This window comes from Trematomus bernacchii, unplaced genomic scaffold (assembly GCF_902827165.1).
Source record: "Trematomus bernacchii unplaced genomic scaffold, fTreBer1.1, whole genome shotgun sequence".
NCBI classification, from domain to species: Eukaryota; Metazoa; Chordata; class Actinopteri; order Perciformes; family Nototheniidae; genus Trematomus; species Trematomus bernacchii.
The window spans coordinates 10,140,425-10,163,714 of NW_022987851.1; the positions used below are offsets into that span (position 1 = coordinate 10,140,425).

A 23,290-nucleotide genomic window follows, 5' to 3' on the forward strand; every position below is an offset into this window, starting at 1 on the left:
GCTTGTTAACATAAATATATGTAGGCCCCCTCTAAGTAACTGGTGGGGAAGAGTTACCACTAAGACTTATAGGGAATGATTAATACAACTTCTATGTTCCCTTTCAGAACTTTAATAGGCAAGCAAAATCAATGTAGCAGAAAAAGAAACCTCGTATTGTGTGTCTTTGTTTTAATTTTGTCTTGAGACTTGGGCATAGATTCTGTTTTATTCATATGTTGTTTCATGCAACTCAAGTTATTGCTGTCTGCAGTGAGATATATTTTGAATATCAAATTGCAGTAAATCTGTACTGAGTTGTTTATATCAATGTTATAGTCAGGCGTGTGGGTGTATGTTTGATGTCACAACCTTCAACAAATAAGTAATCTAGCTTTGAATATCAGAGGTGATGGAACCATGAACTGAACACAAAATAACTATAACAAAGATGTCATTATTTGATCAAGGAATTTATATTTTGCTCTCTTACAGTAATAATCTGGTTATGAAAAACTACTATTTAAGGTTTAAGCATTTCAAATATGGGAAATACAACATCATGTTGCCCTTATCTGTTGATTTTGATCAATTGTGTATCTCTATTCCAATATACGACTTGTTGTCAATACTGAGGACACATAATAACTGAGCTATATTTATAGCAACTGCAAAATCTCAAAATGCTGTTGAAGATAACAGGATGGGGCCGAGAGCCCTGAATTATTTTTTGGACAGAAAGACGCAATATGTAATTTCTTTGCCAGAAACAATATGGGAGCGAGTGAACACAATGGCAAATATCCTCTCTTAAAGCAATAGTTCAATGATACCTTTAAAATATACAATTATTTGCAAGCCTGTAAGATTATTTGTCTTCCAACACATTGCTTTTCAACAAAACCAGCAAATTATTTGGGTTTTATTTTGTAGCTCAGACAAAGAATGTCAATTTGTTTTTGTATCAATATGTAAAATAAATGGAAGTATTTTGAAGGCATGTTTTTTTCTGAGTGTACTTTCGAAATACGTTACATGCCAGGACAGCAGGGGTCGCTCACATAAAGCAAACCCTCTCTGTGAATATCAAACATCACCGCCGGGTCAAACATCCTATCCTGCTGGGTACAAATAAAAACATGCCGTACAAATACTGATTAAAGTTGATTTTGCGTTAAGCGTGGATCATCTGCCATATAGTTGTTGATTATTTGTGCAAACAATTGTTCATAGTTTCGAGCAGTTTGTTAAAAAAAATGGCTCCGACGATTCAGTCCCAATCCCGAGAAGACGGACACAGGTAAGAAATAATATCTAACAAGGTTCTCAAACTGGCTGTTGTCTGCAGTGTTAATGTGATCGAGTTCATTCTTAAACGTTGACGGGACATTATAAGGTGGCTCTGTTGTGTACAACATAAGCTAACAATGCTAGTTAGCTTGCTAAACTAACAAGCAAGCTTAGTGTCAAGTTAACTTATGCTAGCCTGCCTGCTAAGCTAACTAGGCGCGCTAACCTTAATATTGAATACTAACACTAACATATAGGTACATTACATCGAGTTAGTCCAAGTTATTTAATATAAACGCATTTCAATTTGCTTAAATTATGTTAGTGATAGTTAAACGTTGTTTATGCTAATAAAGCTTAGCTAGTTCTAATGCTATTAGTAACGTAGAATTTCTTGTTTTTTTATGAGAAATAAAGAAATGTATAAATGTAATCTGCATTATATTGAATTATATAGCAACATAGCAAAAAAAATATATAGGCTAACAAAATGTAAATAATAATGCAAATGTAGACCTATGATTAGGGTGTTAAACTGCAGGATTAGTACAGACTAGAATCTAGTTTAGTTTAATATGTACTAAAAAAATATGATCTAGTCACTAGATAATATTTTTAGATTCAATGTATAGTGTAAATCTAGTTTTAATAGCAGAGTATTTGCACAGTGTATTACAAAATGATTGTAGGCCTACCGGTAAATCCGTATAACACGAGTAATAATAAATAAATAAATACTGTGTGAGGTTACCTAACATTAGTAGTAGTAAGTTACTGAAAATGTACATACTTTATGAACAAGAATGTCACAATAATTTCCTAATTAGAAAATGTGGACAACATGCATGATGTATCCATCAACCAGAATGTAGAGAGAAAGTCAAAGATGGCATCAAAAAGAGTAGAACATTATCAATGAACTTTATTTATAAGATTATAGTCTGACAAATGTGTTTTCTCTTACAGTCGGCAATCCTCTCATAGAACTGTTCCAGAAAGGTAAGTAGATTAGGCACAGTTTGGTGCATTTATTTTCCAGTCTCTCCCTATACAAGTAGCACTTGTGAATGCAATTGTGTCTGGGTTACCTAACAAGTGTTTATCCCATACTTTTGTGCCCATGACAGGTCAGGGGTGGTCTGTCGAGTGAAGTACTGCAACAGCCTGCCGGACATTCCCTTTGACCCCAAATTCATCACATATCCATTTGATCAGCACAGGTGAACATTCAGCGTCTTCATTCATGAACTATGCACTGATTAACAAGGGCACAGATTGACATTTGTTTTTCTGTTTCTGCAGGTTTGTACAGTATAAAGCCACCTCTCTAGAGAAGCAGCACAAGCATGAACTCCTGACTGAACCAGACCTCGGGGTCACCATTGATCTCATCAACCCAGACACTTACCGCGTAGACCCAAGTAGTAAGTCTCCTGTTGTTTTTATGTCACTTCCTTTTTATTATTTTCATTTTTCAAGAGACAACTGGGCTTTATCGTCTCTGTAGACCAGGGGTCGGCAACCTTTTTGATATGAAGTGCCATTAAAAAAAATTGTTATCAGCGTGCCAACGCTGCGGGGAAGCAGTGTGTGGACCTGTCAGCGCAACTTACTTGCTAAAAACTCTCCTCTTTGCACTGGCTTTTAATACTAGTTGAACATTACATTTTTACATTTGTATGTGTTTTTTATCATGTTTTTAATTATTGTTTTATTATTGTACTCTCATTGTGTTATTTAATATGTATTGCCTGTACAGCACTTTGGTCAACTGAAGGTTGTTTTTAAATGTGCTATATAAATAGAATTCTGTGATGATTCTCCAGAACACACATGTTATGATATTAGGGTCATGCAGAGTGAGATGAGATCGCTGTCCCTTTAAGAGAGAGAGAGAGAGAGAGAGAGAGAGAGGGGTGTGGCGTGTGTGTGGCGTGTGCATGGATGGTAGAGCGAGAGTGAGCGAGCGTGTGTATGTTTCTGGAAGTGAAACGAGGCAGCAGAAAAACAGAGGTCTGTGATGTATTTTGTGAAACAGAAGAACAACTAAATAAATGCAACGGCCTCCCAAGAAGAGCTCGCCTCTCTTCAGTCATTTAAGCTAAAGTGGGTTATTGAACCTGAAGCTTGTTGCTTCTGCCCTCCTCGACTACGGTCTGGGAGCCGACAGGAAAGTTCAACACACAGATGGCCAGTCCGCCCCTTTGTAGCATATTATTTCAATGAAAGATGAGCAGATCGCCACTGGGCTTTCAACTAAAGATACAGCCACGCAAAAACTGTGGCATTTGTACAGCTCCTTATGGGTAGGCTACTGCAATTTGTGAAGTGCTTTCCTCTGTGGTGAAACGATCAGCCCTGCACCACGGAGGAAAGCGGCAGAAAGTCACCTGGAGTTAAACAGAGCGGGGCTGCGCTGCGTGCATGGCTTCCTTCTGCAGGTAATGGGGAGAGGTGCTCTGGCGGCGGTCTTGTTCAGGATCCGAAAATACAATTTAAATATTTTGCACACTTATTCCTAGTGTGCCACTGGTTACGGTGCTGCGTGCCAATGCTGGCACGCGTGCCAGGGGTTGCCGACCCCTGCTGTAGACTGACCAAATATTTTACATTTTCAGTACTGTTGGATCCTGCTGATGAAAAACTGTTGGAAGAGGACATCCAGGCTCCAGCCAGTTCAAAGAGGTAAGGCTGCTGAATAGGCAGCTATGTTTTATTTTTACTTGCTTGAAGATTTTTTTAATTTAAAATGGTTTTCTTATTCCCTATTAGGTCACAGCAGCACGCCAAAGTGGTGCCGTGGATGAGAAAGACAGAATATATTTCTACAGAGTTCAACAGATATGGCGTTTCTAATGAGAAAGTGGAAGTCAAGTAAGTTGGCTAAATAGGCTTACTTTGAAACTACCAAATAGTGGATGATTTGTGTGTATGACATGCGTGTTTTTGTTTTAAGGATCGGTGTATCTGTCAAACAGCAGTTTACAGAAGAAGAAATCTACAAGGACAGAGATAGCCAGATTTCTGCTATTGAGAAAACATTTGAGGATGCACAGAAATCGGTAAGCGGGCTACACCGAGCCTTCCCAAATTATGGCTGTAAACTGCTCTTAAATTCAAGCAACTTCAGGGGTAAAATGGGCATTAGTTGTTGTAGTTTTCTCCTAGTTATTGCTCTTTTTTAAACGTGTTGTTATTACTCTTCAGATTGCACAGCACTACAGTAAACCCAGAGTTACTCCCGTGGAAGTAATGCCTGTGTTCCCCGACTTCAAGGTGAGCTATAATTTCCCTATGTTTATTGAATTGACTCAGTTTCTCTGTGTATGATTTGTGTTGAGAAGTGCAGTATGAAAAAAAAAAAAACAACATTTTGTACACTTGTTTCTCTTTCCCCAGATGTGGATCAACCCATGTGCTCAGGTCATCTTCGACTCTGATCCTGCGCCTAAAGACTTGTTGGCACCGCAAGGAGTGGAAAGGATGTCACAGGCTATGATCAGGTCTCTACAGAATATGTGTTGCATACATGTGCGTTTAAACAATAACATTTTTGTATAAACACTAACTTATTTTTCACATCTGTTCAATACAGGGGTATGATGGACGAGGAAGGCAATCAGTTTGTGGCCTACTTCCTGCCCAATGAAGAAACAATCCGCAAGCGCAAGAGGGATTGCGATGAGGGCATGGATTATATGCCTGAGGATCTGTATGTAGAAATATTGCATTAAGAAAGTCATTTAAAAATCACCTTGTTGCTTTGCTTGTATACCAGGGAGTAATAATGTATTTTATTCTCTGTGTTTCAGGTATGATTACAAGATAGCCAGGGAGTACAACTGGAATGTCAAGAACAAAGCCAGCAAGGGCTATGAAGAGAACTACTTCTTCATCTTCAGAGATGGAGATGGTGTTTACTACAATGAACTTGAGACAAGGTAACTAATTGATCAGAAAATAGCTTGTTTCTTGATCCATCTAAGAATGTAAAAAGTGATGTTTGCTTTTAAGAGGAATCATTTCAGCTGGTGTGATTAGATCAAGCTTAAGTGTGGATTGTTCTCCCTTAGAAAGTTTAGTGTATATTGGTAACGCACAAAACAAACCGCACCATCACCATGATATTTGGGGCTTTCATGGGAAACTGTTGGACCTTGTCCTCTGACAGCCTTTTTTCTGTGCTGCAGAGTGCGTCTGAGCAAGAGGAGAGCCAAGGCTGGAGCGCAGTCAACCACAAACGCTGTGCTGGTGTGTAAGCACAGAGACATGAACGAGAAGGAACTTGAAGCCCAGGTGGGTGTACTTTTTACTTTCCAATTGTTGTTGTTTTTCTGACTTGGACTAAAAGTTTAATTTTTTTACTGTAAAGGATATGGGGTGCTCACAGTTGTAAAGTAGGAGAATTCCAGATGAATGCTCTGGCTCTTTGAGTCTTTCCTAGTCAAACTGGTCAACAATTGAGTTATACTTGCTACATTCTTTGCATTGAGCAAAGAATGTAGTTTAAAGGCCTCTAATTAGTTTAGGGCATATTTAAAGAATAAACACAAGAAGAACACAGATCGGTTATGATTTAATATTTTTTCGATAAATTCAAATATATTTTTTTTCTTTAAGGTACTTGTTCCTTATTTAGTCAGTACCTCGTTAACTTAAAATTAAAATGAGTAAATAAATCATATTTTTTGTCTTTAAGTAAAGCTAACTTTGTTTTACTACCTTCATATCTATTTAAAAAAAAGCTAAGAAATCATGTTTATCATGGATTAGACATGTAATACTGATTTACATTCAGTTGGTTATTCAACATTAACTAAACAAAGTAGTTTCAATAGTAAGGTAGTTTGTTTAAACCATATTAGATTATTTGGCATGTAATACATGTTGGCATTTCTTTTGTTTTTAACCATCCGCCCCAACATGACTCAGCTAATCTAATGGCTGAAACTGTTATAGCAGTGTAAACCTGGAGTCTTGGACAATAGTAGTTTACTTGTGACTGATTCAGTTTTATCTTGATTTTCAGGATGCACGTAAAGCTCAGCTGGAGAACCATGAGCCAGAAGATGAAGAGGAAGACCTGGACTTGCTTAAGGACATGCAGGACTCTGGTCAGTTTGCTTTTGATCTACCAGTGTGTATCTCATTACTTTTTATTTATCTGGCTCCCTGCTGCACTGTAGTAGCGGTTTGTCAGCTACATTGTTCGTCTTCTGGATTGACGACATGACTTCTATTTATATCTGTGATATTTAAACTGCTTCCTACAGGTGATGAGAAAGAGAAGGGCAGTGGCAGTGAGGCAGAGAACTCTGGCAGTGACTCTGAGCGGGAGGAGGAAATACCGGAACAAAAACCAGAGGAAAACGTGGAGGAACAGGGCAAAGAGAAACGTAAGAGGACGACAAGCGGCAGTGGGAGCGAGAGCGGCGGGGAGAGGACCAGAGAAATGCGAGATGAGGAAGAGATCTTCGGCAGTGACGATGACAGTGAAGACAACGAAGAGGAGAACAAGACCTCAGCCAGGAGCAGCGCGGCGGAGGGAAGCGGCAGTGAGGATGAAGGAGCGAACAGAGGAGGCAGCAGGAGCCGCAGCGCCTCTCCAGCACACAGCGACCGCAGCAGCGACCACTCGGAGACCCGGGCTCAGAGCGGGAGTGGCAGTGAGAGAGCCTCAGACTCCAGTGACGCCAGTGACAGTGAATGAGATCTGTGATCAGGACAGCAAGGTGACGGCCACCTTTCTTGCCTGTATGTTCATCTCCAAAACATCGGCCACTGACCATAACATTAGCGCAGTCTGGGGATGTAGCTTCTATATTGCAAATATTAAACATCTCTTTCCAAACACCTTTTTAATTGTAGATTTAAATCACACACCTGTAGCCATTTGTACACCGTATTCTTAAAGGATCATGTAAAAATGTCTTTGTTCTCTCTGTTTTTGACTTGTCATTGTGTTACGGCTTCGAAGCAGATAATAAAATACAGGTGGATTTTTTTTGTAAGAAGCGGTGGTCAAAGTTTGTTTTTGTCCTTTATTCAATCTGGGGAACCACTTGCATGTAAATAAAGTATTTTACAATCGGCTTTAAGAAGGACGGTAATTATTTTCGGTTCAAGAAAAAATTTAAAATGTGATCAGTTTACTTGATGCTTTATTCAGAGTATTGGGAAAAAGAGGGCATTGTTCATGTCTAAAAAGATTGATATCCATGCATGACAATAAATAATTGAAATCCATGGGCATTGGTCAGGTTTCAACAAAAAAAAAAAGTATTGGAGATCCAAATTTAGTTAAAAAATGACAGCTGGTTCTTCAGCCATTCTTCTGTCAAGTCATCAGCATTTCTTGTTTCAAAGACCTCCACAAAGAAAAACAGAGAAAGACACATTAATGTAAATTAATGTGCAGGTATCGTAACATAAACAAATGACACATTTTAAAAGTATAAATATTCTGATTAAAACCGTACCAGTACCTCATCTTAAAAGTAATTAAGGTTTTGTCGATATAAAATAATTGTCCCATTTCAATGTATTGCTCAGTATACCACTGGAGTTGGTAAAGTACGTGTCATACTTTAGAGATAATCACCTTTGTCAGCTCTGCAACTTGGACCAGTCGATTCTTGCTGCCTGCATACATCATCTGTTGCTCTGGCTTACATCCTGTTCAAATGATTAAAATGTTCCCATAGGGATTCATCAAACATTCTTTAACAAACAAATGCTACCTTTACATCACTTTAGATCAAGATACTGTGATTACTTACCCATTGGACTAGAGAAGATGAAACACAGAGGGTAAGACACCCTCCCATCAGCATGGACATATTTGTAGCTGTAGACGATGAATGTGCAGTACTGTTAAGGGTTTTAAAACTTTTCAGAGTTGAAGCTGATATACCTTGTGTCAAGTTAAGGATTTGAGTCGGATAAAAAGGATATCTGGGTTGCCGCTCTGGAAGTTCATTTCTCAAGTCTTCCAGCGAGATGTCCTAAAATAAAAAGTTAAGTTTAAGTTACCTTTTAAAGAAAAATGTACAACCCATTAAACAAATGAAAGAACATTGGACTTGCCTCATATTCCTCTTCAAGGATAACATGCTGTTTCACCATGTCTATTTTCACTTAAAAAAAATTCAAACGATTATTTAGGCTTTCGGTTAATTTTGTATGTTAGTTAATGCACTGATATTCGTATTCGATTTCAACTTGTGTTGATCATTTTACAAATAGAAATATTCTAAGTACTAAAACATTCAGTATTGGTATTTGATACTTACTCAGTATGGCAGCATTGCTGGTCTCTTTTCGAAATCTTAACTTTTTCAGTTTTTCTTTCAGACTTTCATCCACTTCACACACAACCAGTGAGCTCGACTGCAAAGTGGCATACAAAAAGACTCAATGTGTCATTCTAAGAAATATTAAAATGTCTTCCGTGCTGATAAAGTTATGTGGATTGGTCTACAGGCCGGAAATAGAAACACAAATGTTAAGAGACATATGCTCGGTTCTGTTCAGATGTTGAGGCGCCTATCCTCTCTTCATGTATGCATTAAACATTTATAACACTGTTCTGACATATTGAGGGCAGGAAATGTTTTGACTGCAACATGCAAGAATGAAGCTTCCTGTGTGAAACCGAGCAGGGAATGGTCGACTTCTGTCGCAATGTTAAGTAAAAAATATATAAACACTAGGACGTATGAATGACATCTCATCATATCGAGTGGATTTAAACAGAAAGGCAAAATCTTTCAAACAATTGCATCAGTTTAACCTACCATTCTCAGAGGATTCTTTCCTGCCTTCCTGTATTCAGAGGGGCTTGTTGAAAAAGGCAAACTTGTGACAAACTGACAGCTACTCTCAGACTGTCAAGATCCTCCTTAATGTCAAAGGGAGGCAAGACATGCAGCTTGAGCAAGCATCAGCACTGCTTCCTGTTTTGACAACACAAGTTGAAACCAATAGTTGAAACCAGTGTGCACAATCAGCAGAGAGTTCTAGAAAACAGTCTAAATGTCTCTTAATGCATATGTAATGCATGAAGGGAAATCCTTTGCATAAAAAAACCTATAAATCTCACTTTGACAGAAGAAATGTAGTTTAATGGATCCATACTGTTTGAAGTTAAGGAAGTCAAATGTCACCATATGTTGTCTATCAGAGTCACTAATGTCGTAGCATCAATGTGATTAGGGTTACTTTCACTTCCAGTTACCATCGAAGTGTGGACATCAAATAGAAACTTGCATAGCACAAAGTTTTGTCATATCCTTTCGCAAAAGCACGATACAATACATTTACATGAGAGTACAAATATATAGATGTATGTAGTAGAAAAGTAAAACGTCTCCATAAAGGTTGGGTGTAGTTACTGCTCTCTAGTGGTGAACACTTTATTCATGTTGCAGCTCTGGTCACACCCCAGTCAGTAATCTCACAGCAGGTGCCATTCACATCTGTGTGTTCTGTGTCTAGGCTACTGACAGCTGAAGGCAAACACCTGCTGTGACAAATGATGTGACGAGAAGACATTTGATTCTAACCCATTCAGACTAATGAGACAGCAGTTTCCTTGATATAGTTGCTGTTGATGCATCCTCAACATCTACTTAATGGATAAATGTATCTTTATCCTAATTCCTAAAATGATCTTGTCTAGTTAGCTGCAGTAATGTCCAAAACGAGTCCCTCGTTCACTCCTTTAATTTCCCCGACATAATAAACATGACGTTTTTTAATCTGGTGTCAAAACAGTCAATTACCAATTTGTAGATCAGCAGCAAGCTAACTGGCACACATATTAGTCCATCAAGCATTTATCAAGGGGTTTGCTGTTAGTTGAAGAGTCTGGGGTTCAATCTCCTTATCAGGAAATTATAATAGAAATGATATTACAATTATAATGAAGAGTGAACCTCACATGAAACCTCACATGAAACCTTTCTTACCAGGAGGTATAGATATGCACATGCACATGTACATACGTTGACCATGCCTACTTTTACAAAAACATGTGTTTACTTAATTTCACCTAACTCATGAGTCATGAACATGGAACATAGTTATGCTTTATGTTTTGTTTATATGTCAGGGTAGGAGCTCTTTATTTACCAGACAGTAGGCGGAACAAAACATTACGTACCGTCCAGACGTATGACGTTGTACTTACGTCTTGCGTCAACTCAAAATCGAAGTAGATTTCTCCAGGCGTACACTCTTAATTTTCTGCATTGCAATAAACCTTTTGTACATACATTCTTTAACATGGCCTGTTTGAAACCCCGGGAGCTTGCCGCTGTAAAGGAATATCCTTAAGGGATACCTCGAATGGGATCGAAATCTTCGCCTCTTTCAGCTAAGCTAACATTATTGCATCTAATAGCAAAACTTGCTAGCTAAGAAGCTAGCGCTAGCTCTTAGCTATCCCTACCCTACCGTCGAGCTAGCTATGCATTAGCACTTTAGCCTAGCTCGCCAACCAGTGACAACTGACAAAGGTAAACAACACACCTTTTGAGTCTGTTTATGGATTATCATAACTCAAACAACTTTAGCGAGTTAACTAGCTGCAACATGCTGACGAATAAAACTGCGTCCTAATGTCCCTGTTTGCACCGCTAAACAGAAGTAACGCTACGATACGGAGAAAATGGGCAGCAATAGCTTTAACGAGAATAAACAATACAACGATTGAATCCCTTAACGCTGGCTTAGTTAACCAAGTTTATGACGTGTGAAAAGAAGATTTTTGTAGCATTGAATAACTATAGCAATTGTGTGTTGAAAAAGGTTTACTGTTTCGAAGCTTTTATTAGTCAAAATGGCGACACCTGCTGGACAAGCCCTTTGTATTGCATTTGTATGAATGGATTAAATCCAATACATTTGAGATCATGATACAAAACTGTTAGCTGGTTTAAGGATTTTTCTGTTTTTATTATATATATTTTGTTTGGTTACATTAATGATACAAAACATGTCACATTTACTGTTAAATACTAAAGCAACTCATCCCGACGTTAAAACTAGCGCGACAGCTCTCTGATACGAGTTTGACTTTACGAGGCCTCTTTTTGGGTGGTCACGTGATTTTTGGCGTGGTAAAGCGAGACACCGACATATTTAACATTACTTCTGCTATAAAAAGGTCTGAACGCCGTGATGTGTTGTGTGACTCGAGGGTAACATCACTGCACTAAGCTAAATCTGGCTAACTGCTAATGCTAGGCTGCCGGGTGTAATATTAGCCTGTTTCAACTCAATAAACTTCGCAGATATAATGATAACAACAGTCCGCTGAACCTAATATACAGGCCCTTATGTTTGTTCTTTAATCACCATTTTAGCACATTATGTTACAGGTGCTGCATTTAGAAGTGTTTTGAGTATATAGTTTTGGCATGTAACGTTAGCATACCATTGCTGGTTAGCATATAGTGAATTCTATAAAGCTGTTGTAAATAAAAGGCACAAGTGGTTGTCACCACATCATTCTTTTGAAAGCAGCCCATTTTGGTGTTGCCTTAAGCATGACTCTGGTAACGGCCTTTACTGTGCAAACAGCTTTTGTGAATGACTTATATTTTCATATGACTCGAGCTTTGTTATCAGGATCGAATCTATATGCATTGATGTAGTTTACCAAAAGCTTACCTCAAGTAACACCCTTACAGTCAAAGTTATAACTGAGATGTGTTATGATAGATTTCCTATTCTGATTTGAATAAGTCAATGTTGTATGACAGCGTTCTAAAACTTTAAGTAATATTAGTTGTTTGCTCATCATAAACAGGTTGAAGCATTATGTGTGTCCTATATTGTTGTTGTGTGTCATATTATCCTACGTACTGTAAAATCAGTCTGTCACCCACTAAGGCTGATGTTCTATCACTCAAGAAAATATATATTGTTTTGCGGCTTTTGGTCTAAAAATGGGCCCAAACAAGACTATTTTTTATTTGTCAAAGGACTCATGTTCACTTGTTTGTATATATACAAGTGGGGTTGGTGTTATGCTGAATTGATTTACATAAAAAAGAAAAAGAGGTAATCACATTTGGATTGAATGGGTGTATAATGTCTAGATATTTGGTTGGTTAAGGTTATTCATTTAATTTAGAAAAATGCGCTTATTGCCATCTGAAATGTTTCTCTCTGTTTTTTTATTTCAATAGGGCACAGATGATGTGATCCTGAACATGCTAGAGTGAAAAACAAAGCTTTTCCTGTTTGTGGCACTACCAACCACGATTGACACACTATAAGCCTTCCATCCTAGGATATCTTACCAATAATCTACACTGCCACCTGTCTGCAGTTCGTTCTGCACGTGAACCATGTGAGGGCCCCTCGGTCCAGTCTGAGGGGATCCCAGGACTGTTGCAAATACGACCCCGCTGTGCGGGGTGGGACTGATCCTGTCTGCGTCTAAGAGAGCAGTCTTTCCAGTATCCCCCTGCCCAGCCACACGTTACTGTTCGCCCGACCAGGGAGACACGCCATGATGTTCCGAGATCAGGTAGGTATCCTCACAGATTGGTTCAAGGGCTGGAATGAGTGTGAACAGACGGTGGCACTGTTGTCCCTCCTGAAGAGGGTGTCGCGCACCCAGGCTCGCTTCTTACACATCTGCCTTGAACACTGGCTGGCAGACTGCACAGAGATACACATCCTAGAAGCTGAGGCCAACAATGCAGGTATATGAGAGTTTATTATTATGAGTGTTTTGTTATATACATTTAATTATCTCTGTTGATGAAGCATTATTAGAAGTTTCTTCTTCTTAAATGGAAAAATGCCTATATTGAACCAGTACTAAAATATTAATTGCTGGTGAATCTCTGTATGCCCTTTTGTAAATAGCAATTGTCAGCCAGTGGCATCAGGAGCCAAAAGAGAAGGTTGTGTCCTTGCTGCTGTCCCATCTGCCTCTGCTGCAGCCACGCAACAGCGAGGCCAAGTGTGAGTACATGAAGCTGCTGCAGAAGGTGTTAAGTCACACTATTGAGAGTAGCCTGTTTGTGGAAGAAAGCCGGCAGCTGCTGTCCTACGCGCTCATCCACCCTGCCACCACACTGGATGACCGCACCACTCTGGCCATGTGGCTAAACCACCTGGAGGAGCACCTATCCAGTGGCTATGCCCCCCGGCCCCCATCTAGCCCCTACCACCCTCGCCAGGGCTCAGATGAATGGCCCAGCTCTGCTGAGTCTCTGGACCCGGGCCACGCCTGGCACGACCAGTCCCCTTCATCCAGCACATCTCCAGCAGGCCAGAACGGACACATGCCTTTCCCGGGCGGGATGTCCTCTCCCATAAACAGCAATAACACAGGTGATGTTAGCCATTGTTATTTTTCAATTTGGGTAATCACACAAGGAAATAGTTTTGTACCAGTTTTTAAGCCATAGACACCCTCTGTTGTGCTAACAGTATGTACCATTTTTGTAAATGTTTTATAGTGTAATAATTTCCTTCATTTTTCTCATCAGAATTTTGATTGTTTCTCATATATTAATTGTTTCTATTCCCAGGTCTGGGTGGGCAGATGCAGCCCAGCCCTCTGAAGAAGTCCATGTCCGTTATTCCTTCCAGTCCCCAGGCTTGTGGCTCTGAGTGGGTTACCCATGAGGATATAGGGGGCCGGCAGAACTACATTCTAGACCACGCGCCCCTTTCACCCCAGAGCAGTGTAGCCTCCTCTGGCAGTGAGCAGACTGAAGACCAAGGCTCCGCTCGCAACACCTTCAACGAGGATGGCAGTGGCATGAAAGGTCAGAATTCATCGCCGAACTGAGCCAACGGTGCTCACAAAACCATGCACAGTCCACAGCTGCTGTGGTAATATTAGCCGAAATGTAACATTGCATTTTTTTTCGTTATCTCTTGGTGTGTTCTAGATGTTCCTGGTTGGTTGAAGAGTCTCCGCCTCCATAAATATGCATCACTTTTCTCCCAGATGACCTATGACGAGATGATGATTCTCAATGAACACCACCTGGAGTCACAGGTTTTTAAGCCTCCTTTTTATATACACTGGGGCTGGGCTTTGATTACTCCACCCTCCTTATCAATTGTGAACATTATGGGCCTCTAACCTCATGATACATCCACTCTCAATGAGGCATGAAATTAACCGACGCACCCCACAGTTATATGGAGCCAGTCAAACATACAAATGGTGGATTTTGCCTCTGGCCCTTGGCTTTAATGAACCAAATGGTGATTAGGTTTGTTATTTAGTAACTGTATAAACTGCACAGTGTTCCCACAAGGGATAACTCCCCTGCTTCTCACGGCAACTTGTTACTTTCTCTCCCCGTCTTAGAACGTCACTAAAGGAGCGCGGCATAAGATCGCCCTGAGTATCCAGAAACTGCGAGAGAGGCAGAGTGTGCTCAAGTCTTTAGAAAAGGTAATTCAAGTGGGAGGATGATGCTCTTCCCTTTCTAAGAAAAAGGGCAAACGTGTTTTGTTTGAATTAATTTGTTCTTGTCGTACTTGAGTATGTACTTGTTGAGGATTACGTGACACTTGAGATACTTCCATTCTGTCGGTTGGTAAAGAAAATGTATGCTGTCAACGAGTCTAAAATCCCTTAACCCCAAATTGACCTCTGAATAACCGACGCAGTATGTGCCACTAATGTTGTCATCTCACGGCAGGATATCTTGGAAGGGGGAAACCTGCGTAATGCTCTCCAGGAGCTACAGCAGATCATCACCACACCCATCAAGGTCTACTGCCCCCCCAGCGCAGCACAGATGCTCCTGGACGCAGCCACGGCCTCAGACTCAGCCACCTCCTCGACAGAAGCCACAAAAACAGGAGCAGACAAAGAGACTGAGGGCTTCCAGTCCCACAACCCCCCCTCCTGTGACGGAGACTCCTCAGCCACACCCATCTCAGACGGCGACATTGCAGGACAGTTCACCCGGGTCATGGGTAAAGGTAAGAGTAAGATGTTTTTTCCCATAATTAATTTGATCACACTTAGATTGTAGACTTCCAAGGGAGTTGTCATCTGTCTTTATAAAGTGCTCTTTGACAACACACATAAGACACAATAAACAGCATAGTAAAATACTGTAATAAAACTATTCAGGCATTTTATGTGTGTCAGCATTCAACATAAAACGCAGGCCAAGTGCTATATTAATTATCCATATCCACCTTCCCTCAGATCCAGATTTACTTTATAGACATGAATACATAAGCAGGGGGGGTTGTCATGGTACACAAACTTCTTGGGTTGCCCTTGTTTTGAGGTCAATGTTCAGTATTTATTTTGGTTCACAAAAACACAAAGAAATGCAGAAAATAATAAATGTTTCATTCATTTATTATTAGCCCTTCAGTTTGATTTTATTTCGGTAATTGACACTTTCCTGCAATGTCTTTGTTAATAAACGAATGAAGTGTATCCACAGACATTCACAACTTTTATTTTAACAATATCATTATTCAGTTCCAAACTAATTGTTGAATTGTTGAAAGCATGCTGAAGCTGATAAAGTACAACTGGTGCTCTGCCAAAGCTTTTCAGGTAAAACTTGCATCTAGAAACTATTTTGTGGCGGTGTAATAGACCTAAATACTGTATGGACAGTTTAAGTCATAGAGTGTACAGAACTGAGGGTGGAACGCCAAACCAAACGCCCTGTACCGAATGGTTCGGGACAAAAACACATAAGATTATAGAATTAATATAAACCCTGGATTTTTTGTTTTAGTGTGCACCCAGCTGCTGGTGTCGAGGCCAGATGAGGAGAACATCAGCTGTTACCTTCAGCTCATTGAGAAGTGTCTGACTCATGAGGTGAGAACCTGAAGATATTCGTTTTTTTGCCGAATTATGCATGTATGTGTGTTGCAATTGTTGTAAAGGCCTCTAGTAGTCGGACACTACAATGAATCATACTTAAATTACATAAAGACACATTTATATGCAATTCAGTATTATAGAATCTTGTTATCATCTCCATTTTTTCTTTTGAGATGAGGAATAAAAATGTTGCTTAAAAAAATCACAAATTCCAGGAGTTAATACCCTGTTCATTCTCTTTGAAAATCTGACGCCTTTATTCTTCTGCTGTCTCTTTGACTCGATATCAGGCTTTCACAGAAACTCACAAGAAAAGGCTGGTCTCCTGGAAGCAGCAGGTCCTCAAACTGCTTCGCCTGTTCCCTCGGAAAGCTATGCTGGACATGCCTGTGTACCGACAGAAAGGGTGAGAGTCTGCCTGCCCTCTCTACCTTTGATCTCCTTCTCCAGCAGGGGAGATGTCAGAACTTATGAATGTTACATTTCCCTGCACCCATCCCTACTGTCTAACTTTTACCTCTTTCACTCCCACTTCCAAATTCATATAATAACTATAATTTTAAGTGACAGTTGTCTTACATTGATTGCTAATGTATGTTCCCGTTTGTTTGTTTTTTTGCTCTAGCTGGACCTATGGGTCCAACTCCCTCCCCACAGCAGGCTCTGTGAGTGGAGTTGTAGGGCGGCGGGGACAAAGGGCGTTCCAGTTGACTCCTCGTGGACTCCCAGCCGGGCGCATCGGTCTACTGAGTCCCGGCGGGATAGGGGGAGCATCTCCACGCCACACACTCACTAATCCTGCGCTGGCAGGCCAGGGGAGACAAGTCAGTATTGGTGCCAATGGATGAGCATTTTAACCCCAGTCTGTGCCACGTCTAGCGAAACAGATCGGATGTAGCAATGATGTCATATTTTATCTATTGTTTGGTGATTTTTTTATTTGAAGTAAAACCCTTTGTGCTTAAAGCGGACTAGACAACTTAAAGCACTAACCGGATTTCAATATGTCCACTCCTTTATTTGAAATCTGCATAATGTCATGCCCAAGGAGACAAAACAGGCCTTAGTAAACATTTGTTCTGAAAAACAAGTGAGACAAACGGGAGACTTTGGCAGTTAAGACAGTGCAAGGGGTTAGGGATCACATTTTGATTGAATCTTTATCATACCTTGAAGAGTTTCTCTGTAATGACTTAGGTGAGAGATAAGAAAGGTCCTCCCAGGATGAGTGGCATTTGAGTAATGAGAACATGTTGTTTTCCTCTACAGAACCTGTGGTTTGCCAACCCTGGGGGCAGTAACAGCATGCCGAGTCAGAGTCGCAGCTCCGTGCAGCGGACACACTCACTCCCTGTCCACACTTCCCCTCAAACCATGCTCATGTTCCAGCAGCAAGGTATGTATGAGCCGAGGTCAGGCCTCTTTTACTTTTTACTTACATGGGCGTATGTAACCAAAGTCTATCCCTGCCCTTGTTTTCATTTTAATTTTCTGTAGTCTTTGCCACAATGTACAAATGTTACCAGACCAGCGATTCCTATGTGTTGCTTATCTATAACCCCTTTTCATTATTTAGGTGAAATCATAATGTTGTTCCTAGCTAGGCTTGGTGGTTTTGCTCTAGTTGAATGTTTTAAAAGCATTTTTAGCAGTAGATATGCACCACACTGATACACACTCTTTACAACAGATATCAGTACAAGAATAAACACAAGTGAACAAATGATTACAAAAACAACCTCAAACTAAGTTTTATTTTACTTGATTTAAAACAAAGGTAACCCCACCCTAAGGGACTGTGTCTGACTGTGTTGGAAAACTGTGTGTTTACTACTGTTTTCGATTGATAGTGTCTGAATTTGGGAGTAACTATAGTAACTGCAAAGTCGTAACTACATTAACAGCAGAACATTTAGATCATTTAACATTCACATATGTCATTCTCCCTGTTAATTGATTGAAATGAATGTGGTTATATAGTTGATGTACAACTGCTGCCTGTAGCTTTAGCAGTGTGTCGGCACCGTTGACTTCAGTTGCTCTGCATTATTATTATTATTATTATTATTATTATTATTGCACGATCAGACGCCTGCAGACATTAAAGAACTGCTGCAGCCTCACATCAGCAGCAGGTCTCAGATCAGGGTTTGCTGGGTGTTCCTTGCTCCACGCCTGAGACCAAAGGCGACTGTGCTTTTGAAGTTGTAGCCCCCGAAACTGGAAAATCTCTCCGATTTGGTCTGTGGACACAAAAGACTGCAGCCAAGGACTTTTTTTTATTAGACTTGCTTTTTCATAGCTTTGGTGGTTGAGCTTGACATCTGCATTTTCTGTCTGTTGTTTTGTATTTTCCTTATTATTTTGTATGTTGTTGTGAAGCACTCGTTGATGACTACTCTGTACTGTTATTATATGTGGCAGATTCGACTTGGTAAATCTTGTTTTGTATGTGTGACAACAGAACTACTCAATGCTTTTAGTATACATCCCCAGGTAATGAGCATAATCGGGTCAGAGAATTGTTTGAACATTAGAATCAGAATCAGAAAGAATCAGAATCAGAAACGGGTTTATTGCCAGGTAGGTTCACACATACGAGGAATTTGACTTGATGTCATGGTGCATACATAAAATATAAAACAAAGAATCTCAATATAAAACAAAAAATCTTTAAGGACACTGTAATAAAATATAGTTAAATAGCAATAAAATAAAGCAGTAATTTACAGCAAAATGGAATGCAATGAGTTATAGAATATACAATATGAAATTAACTTAATAGGAGTTCTTCAGCAAACGGGTACAGGATATTTTCACTTAAACCAGATAATAATAATTGTTTTCCAGGTAAATCAGCAAATGAATGGCTTTTCTCTACTTTGATAAATATTCAACTATGATTTTGTGAATTTAGAGCGCTAAATAAATGGACTGAATGGCATTCCTGACAGTCATATAAACCTAAATCTTCTTTCCTTCTTGTCCTCCTCCCCTTAGAATGCCAAGTTCCCGGTGCAGACCTGGAGATCAACCCCACGCTGGAGTCACTATGCCTCAGTATGACGGAGCATGCCTTAGGGGGTAAGTGTCCTCAGCAGCCCGCTGCTAAAGCTACCGACTACACAACAACACCAAATTCAGTTCTATAAGTAGGCCATGAAAGAAAAATAATTTAGTGAGGGATTTGTGTCCACCAGGAAGACATACTAACTTGGTCAGACAACCGTTTGTTGACTTTTATCATTCATATTTAATTCATTACATTTGTTTATTAATTATTAATAACATCGGAATAATGTCGTTGGTCAAGTCACGGTATGGGTCCTCTTGCTGAGACATAGAGAAAGACACACACTTATCTCTGAGCATTATATGGTGTACCTAAATTACAACATTTGCATTATTGTGTCATACATACATCTTGGTCGAATGCACTTATTGTAAGTCGCTTTGGATAAAAGCGTCAGCTAAATGCAATGTAATGTAATACAAGTTTAAGGGTTAGTAGCTCTGTATTACTTTACTTCTCTCTAGTGTTGTGTGACTGACACAGAAAAGTATCCCTGTTGCATTAATCTTTATATAATATAAGAGAGTAATGTATTTCCCTTTTATGTCTTAGAGACAGATGAGGTTACTGGGATATCTTTTTCTATCTCGCTATGTACAGTCTAAAACTATGTTTAGCACGGAGTTCAGCCGAGTTTAGCTTTCTTTCTAGATGTCTAAGATCAATTATTAAGGACACTGGAATGTATCCACAAACAGCAGTGGCAAATAAAAGACATGCTATCATACTTTATGTTAATGAAAGGAAGTTTGATGCTATTTCCTTTAAAAAGGAAAACATGAACAGCCATTGTAGAGGAACACATGTAAACGTTTGACGACAATAGCCACAAAGTAATTTGAGAAGATCAAATGTACATCCATTCGGCAGAGAGGTTAGTGTTATGGTTTGCCAATGTGGGGAAGGAGCTGCTATTTATCTAGAAATATGATGTGTTCAATGGCTGACATGCCATCAAAATGCATTCAATAAATGTAAGAAATTCATGGACACATAAAACGACATCAATAACATACTGTTGCTCCTGGGAGAAAAGGGACTAGAATTATTCCATTCCTCTTAAGGATAAAATGTATATGGTGCAATATATTTTCTGATTGTAAATGTCTTGAAACATATTTATTTCCAATCTCCTCCTCAGATGGAACAGACCGGACATCAACGATATGAAAGGAAGAAATAAAAAAAAATACACTTCAGTTGAGGCCTGTTCAGTTCCTCATCACCCAGCACAAAGATATACGTATGCTTAAGAAAACCAGGCAAAGCAGTCACTACAAAATGACAAAAAAACTGTGTATATGTTCTCTAATATTTTTGTACTTTATTATATACAACTAAGTTTATTAAAAATGGAATACAGATGATTATTATATTGCAGGACAGAGAAAAAAGCAAACTGCTCCATGTCACCTGCAGGACTGTGACATGATGTGCAGAGGCTCAGTTTGCCGTGGTCTGAGAGAAAAACGGTGGATTGGTGCTGTCTTAAACGGGCTCTGCCCTACAAGTTACTCTTCTTTTCCTCCTGTCTTGGAGCAAGGCTTCTTTCCAGAACACACTGACAGCCACAGCCCCTGCACCACATAATGAGTACATTCAGAAAATGTCCAGCCAGAAGTAAGGCACTTTTATTAAAAGATCTCTGATATTATCCACTAAACTGTAATTGGTCCTAGAAAACACTGAGGTTCCACTTGTAGACAGTTATTGAAACGGATACCAATACCCTTTCTTGCCACCCTTATTGTTCTCTAACCAGTGCAGTGCTTGTGTTAAGGTGATGGCTCGTATTGGTTGAAACTTAGAACTCTTTCCTTGATTCTTTTATCCTCTCTAGAGGACTGGTTTTCATGGCAAGAGGAGGACCAAAAGGATTAAGGTAAAGCTTGTAATTCAACCATTTTTGTTTTGGTTATTTTCCCTGAACACATAGTCAAAGAAGAAGTGACTGTCCTCCTCTAAACATTTACAAAGCCAAAGAGAAGGGTTGTGTGATTGTTAATTTGCAAAGGACATTTGTAGTGAAGTGCAACAGAATGGTATAATTTTTCTTTTAAAAGAACAGCAGCCTGAATAATTTATGCCAGCTGCAATTTGTCTGTTATTTTATGCCCTACTATGTGGATGATGATGAATCCCATTTTGTGCCGAGGAAAATCACCAGAGGGGTGAATAAGGGCTGGTGAGGTTTGTGCTGTGCGAGAGCTGATTTGATATTGAACTGATAAAAGCGAAGAGGGTAGAGTGTTTTCAATTTACACTTTAAGCTGGGCGAGAAAACTAAATGAAACCCATCTCAACCCTCCGGCCACCTTATGATTGGCTCTGGTAAATGAAGCTTGAGCTTGTAATAAATGCTCCGGAGCGCAGCGCTTCACCCTTGCAGTGCCCTCTTCCTCAAATGGCCAACGTGACGATTTGATGAATCATTCTTTTCAAGGTGCTTGATGATGTCCATATTTTCTGTTAGTGTCTCAATGTGTTTCAGTCTCAGAACCCTAACATGATCATGTGGTATCAGTGTTGAATCAAAAACACTTGTCTTATACAGCCTCTGTCTTTGAATGTGGCAGAGCGGAGGTGCATGTATGTGTAATATGGTCTTAACTTTTGGATTGCATCATAAGGCAGGGATAACCATTCACGTTTTATTTCAGCACAGCCATAGGAGTGTGTCTAGTAAAGATGGTTATTTACAGATATCTTTTCCAATTGTATTTTGTACTCTCCCTTGGTATTGATAACTTATGCTTATTTTCTATAATCGCATGTTTTGCCACACTAATACAGCACTGTTGTAGATAGAGGACATGGTGGTTGATGGGGCCCAGTGTCACCAACAGCTGAAGCAGAAATCTTGCAACTAATGTTGTATGTTTATACCGCCTAAATGTCACTGTTTACATCCCTGGGATAATGCCCAATTCATTTGATCTGATGTCATGAATACTCCATTGTCTCACTATGTAACGCATTAAAGAACTGACGCCATCTCACACAAGATGGCTGGGTAGAGCCTGAACCGAAAGCCATCTACCACCCTAATTCATGGACTGTATGAGCCTCAGTAGGTTTATTTCAAGTGGTAACTGTATGGGCATGTAACGCCTACTTTTTCTGGTCATACGGTGACTAGAGATAGCTTTTCTCGCCTTGTGATTGCACTTTGGCTGTCATGTCGTGATCAACTGTTCATGTGGTGCCTGAAATGCACAGCTCCAGCATCCTTAATATATCAATTTAATGGTCTTGAGTAATGTTCTAGTCAAGGATTTCTTCAGAGCAGGCTCTTGGATAGATCTGACTTACTAAAAGCATCACACTCACTCGTCTTCAGTGAGTTAACAATGCTGACAACTTTAAGACTCGGCTATATTATTTTTAACTATTCACTATACTGTATATCAATTATGTTATGTTACAAATGGCTCAGATGATCCTTTTCATAGCCTCTGGATTTGTACAGCCTACATATTACTGCAAAATAAGACAGGTACAGTGAGGCAGGTTTCTGCAAATGTCCATGCAGAATCAAGACTCATCAGAGGATGACAATGCTTATCTGAGCCACAGATTATGTGATTATGAGTAAACTGACACTAATAACAGGCCAAGGAATATGTTTACTCCATGTTTACATTCCACTGATGCATGAAATGAGTTGGGAAATGCACTTCACAAGTTCAGCCTGGTGTATTTTCACATACCAAGCATCCACTAGGAGGTACAGAGCCTGTGTCACATGGAGACGTCTACCAAGTGGTCCCAAGATCATGTTAAAGTCCCTGCCAGGCTTAATTATTATTGAATTGATGCAGCCAGATGTAGGCTACAAAGGATAGTTGTCTTGTACAATTTATATTTAATTCTGATTACACCCTGACATTTTCTAATATTTTATGAACCTTTTGCATCCCATGCTTATTCTACTTTTGTACTGTCACTCATGTGTGAATGGTCTGAAGTGCAGCATCCGTCGGATCATTGACAGTCGAAATAAAGAGGTTCAGTTATTTTGCAACTTCAGTTGTGGTTTGTCTTTTCGTCTACTTTATTTGTTACACTTGACATGCCTTTTAGCAGTTGAAAAAAAAGCTATT

The 23,290-nt window shown here is 39.6% G+C and overlaps 3 protein-coding genes across 3 annotated transcripts; 2 read left to right on the forward strand and 1 right to left on the reverse strand.

The window, feature by feature from the left end:
* Nucleotides 1-1,058: 1,058 nt before the first annotated feature.
* paf1 (PAF1 homolog, Paf1/RNA polymerase II complex component) lies at nt 1,059-7,283 on the forward strand. The gene is made up of 14 exons (XM_034113108.1): nt 1,059-1,279; nt 2,236-2,268; nt 2,397-2,489; nt 2,572-2,693; nt 3,888-3,954; nt 4,042-4,143; nt 4,226-4,331; nt 4,477-4,545; nt 4,669-4,772; nt 4,865-4,981; nt 5,082-5,210; nt 5,460-5,565; nt 6,299-6,383; nt 6,543-7,283. The coding sequence occupies exons 1-14, from the start codon at nt 1,236-1,238 to the stop codon at nt 6,977-6,979; spliced, it is 1,614 nt and encodes a 537-aa protein (XP_033968999.1). The 5' UTR covers nt 1,059-1,235; the 3' UTR covers nt 6,980-7,283.
* Nucleotides 7,284-7,412: 129 nt separating this feature from the next.
* Nucleotides 7,413-9,224, reverse strand: gmfg (glia maturation factor, gamma). The gene is made up of 7 exons (XM_034113110.1): nt 9,066-9,224; nt 8,562-8,658; nt 8,356-8,405; nt 8,224-8,273; nt 8,049-8,131; nt 7,871-7,944; nt 7,413-7,637 (listed from the first exon to the last, which is right to left on the reverse strand). Exons 1-7 carry the CDS (start codon nt 9,066-9,068, stop codon nt 7,566-7,568), a joined length of 429 nt encoding a protein of 142 aa, XP_033969001.1. The 5' UTR covers nt 9,069-9,224; the 3' UTR covers nt 7,413-7,565.
* A 1,236-nt stretch (nt 9,225-10,460) lies between these two features.
* On the forward strand, nt 10,461-23,216 carry LOC117468736 (protein Smaug homolog 2). The gene is made up of 13 exons (XM_034112979.1): nt 10,461-10,787; nt 12,465-12,986; nt 13,153-13,623; nt 13,824-14,063; nt 14,190-14,299; nt 14,618-14,704; nt 14,955-15,240; nt 16,023-16,108; nt 16,405-16,520; nt 16,740-16,938; nt 17,384-17,510; nt 19,115-19,198; nt 20,329-23,216. Exons 2-13 carry the CDS (start codon nt 12,791-12,793, stop codon nt 20,355-20,357), a joined length of 2,031 nt encoding a protein of 676 aa, XP_033968870.1. The 5' UTR covers nt 10,461-10,787; nt 12,465-12,790; the 3' UTR covers nt 20,358-23,216.
* The last annotated feature ends 74 nt before the right edge of the window (nt 23,217-23,290 follow it).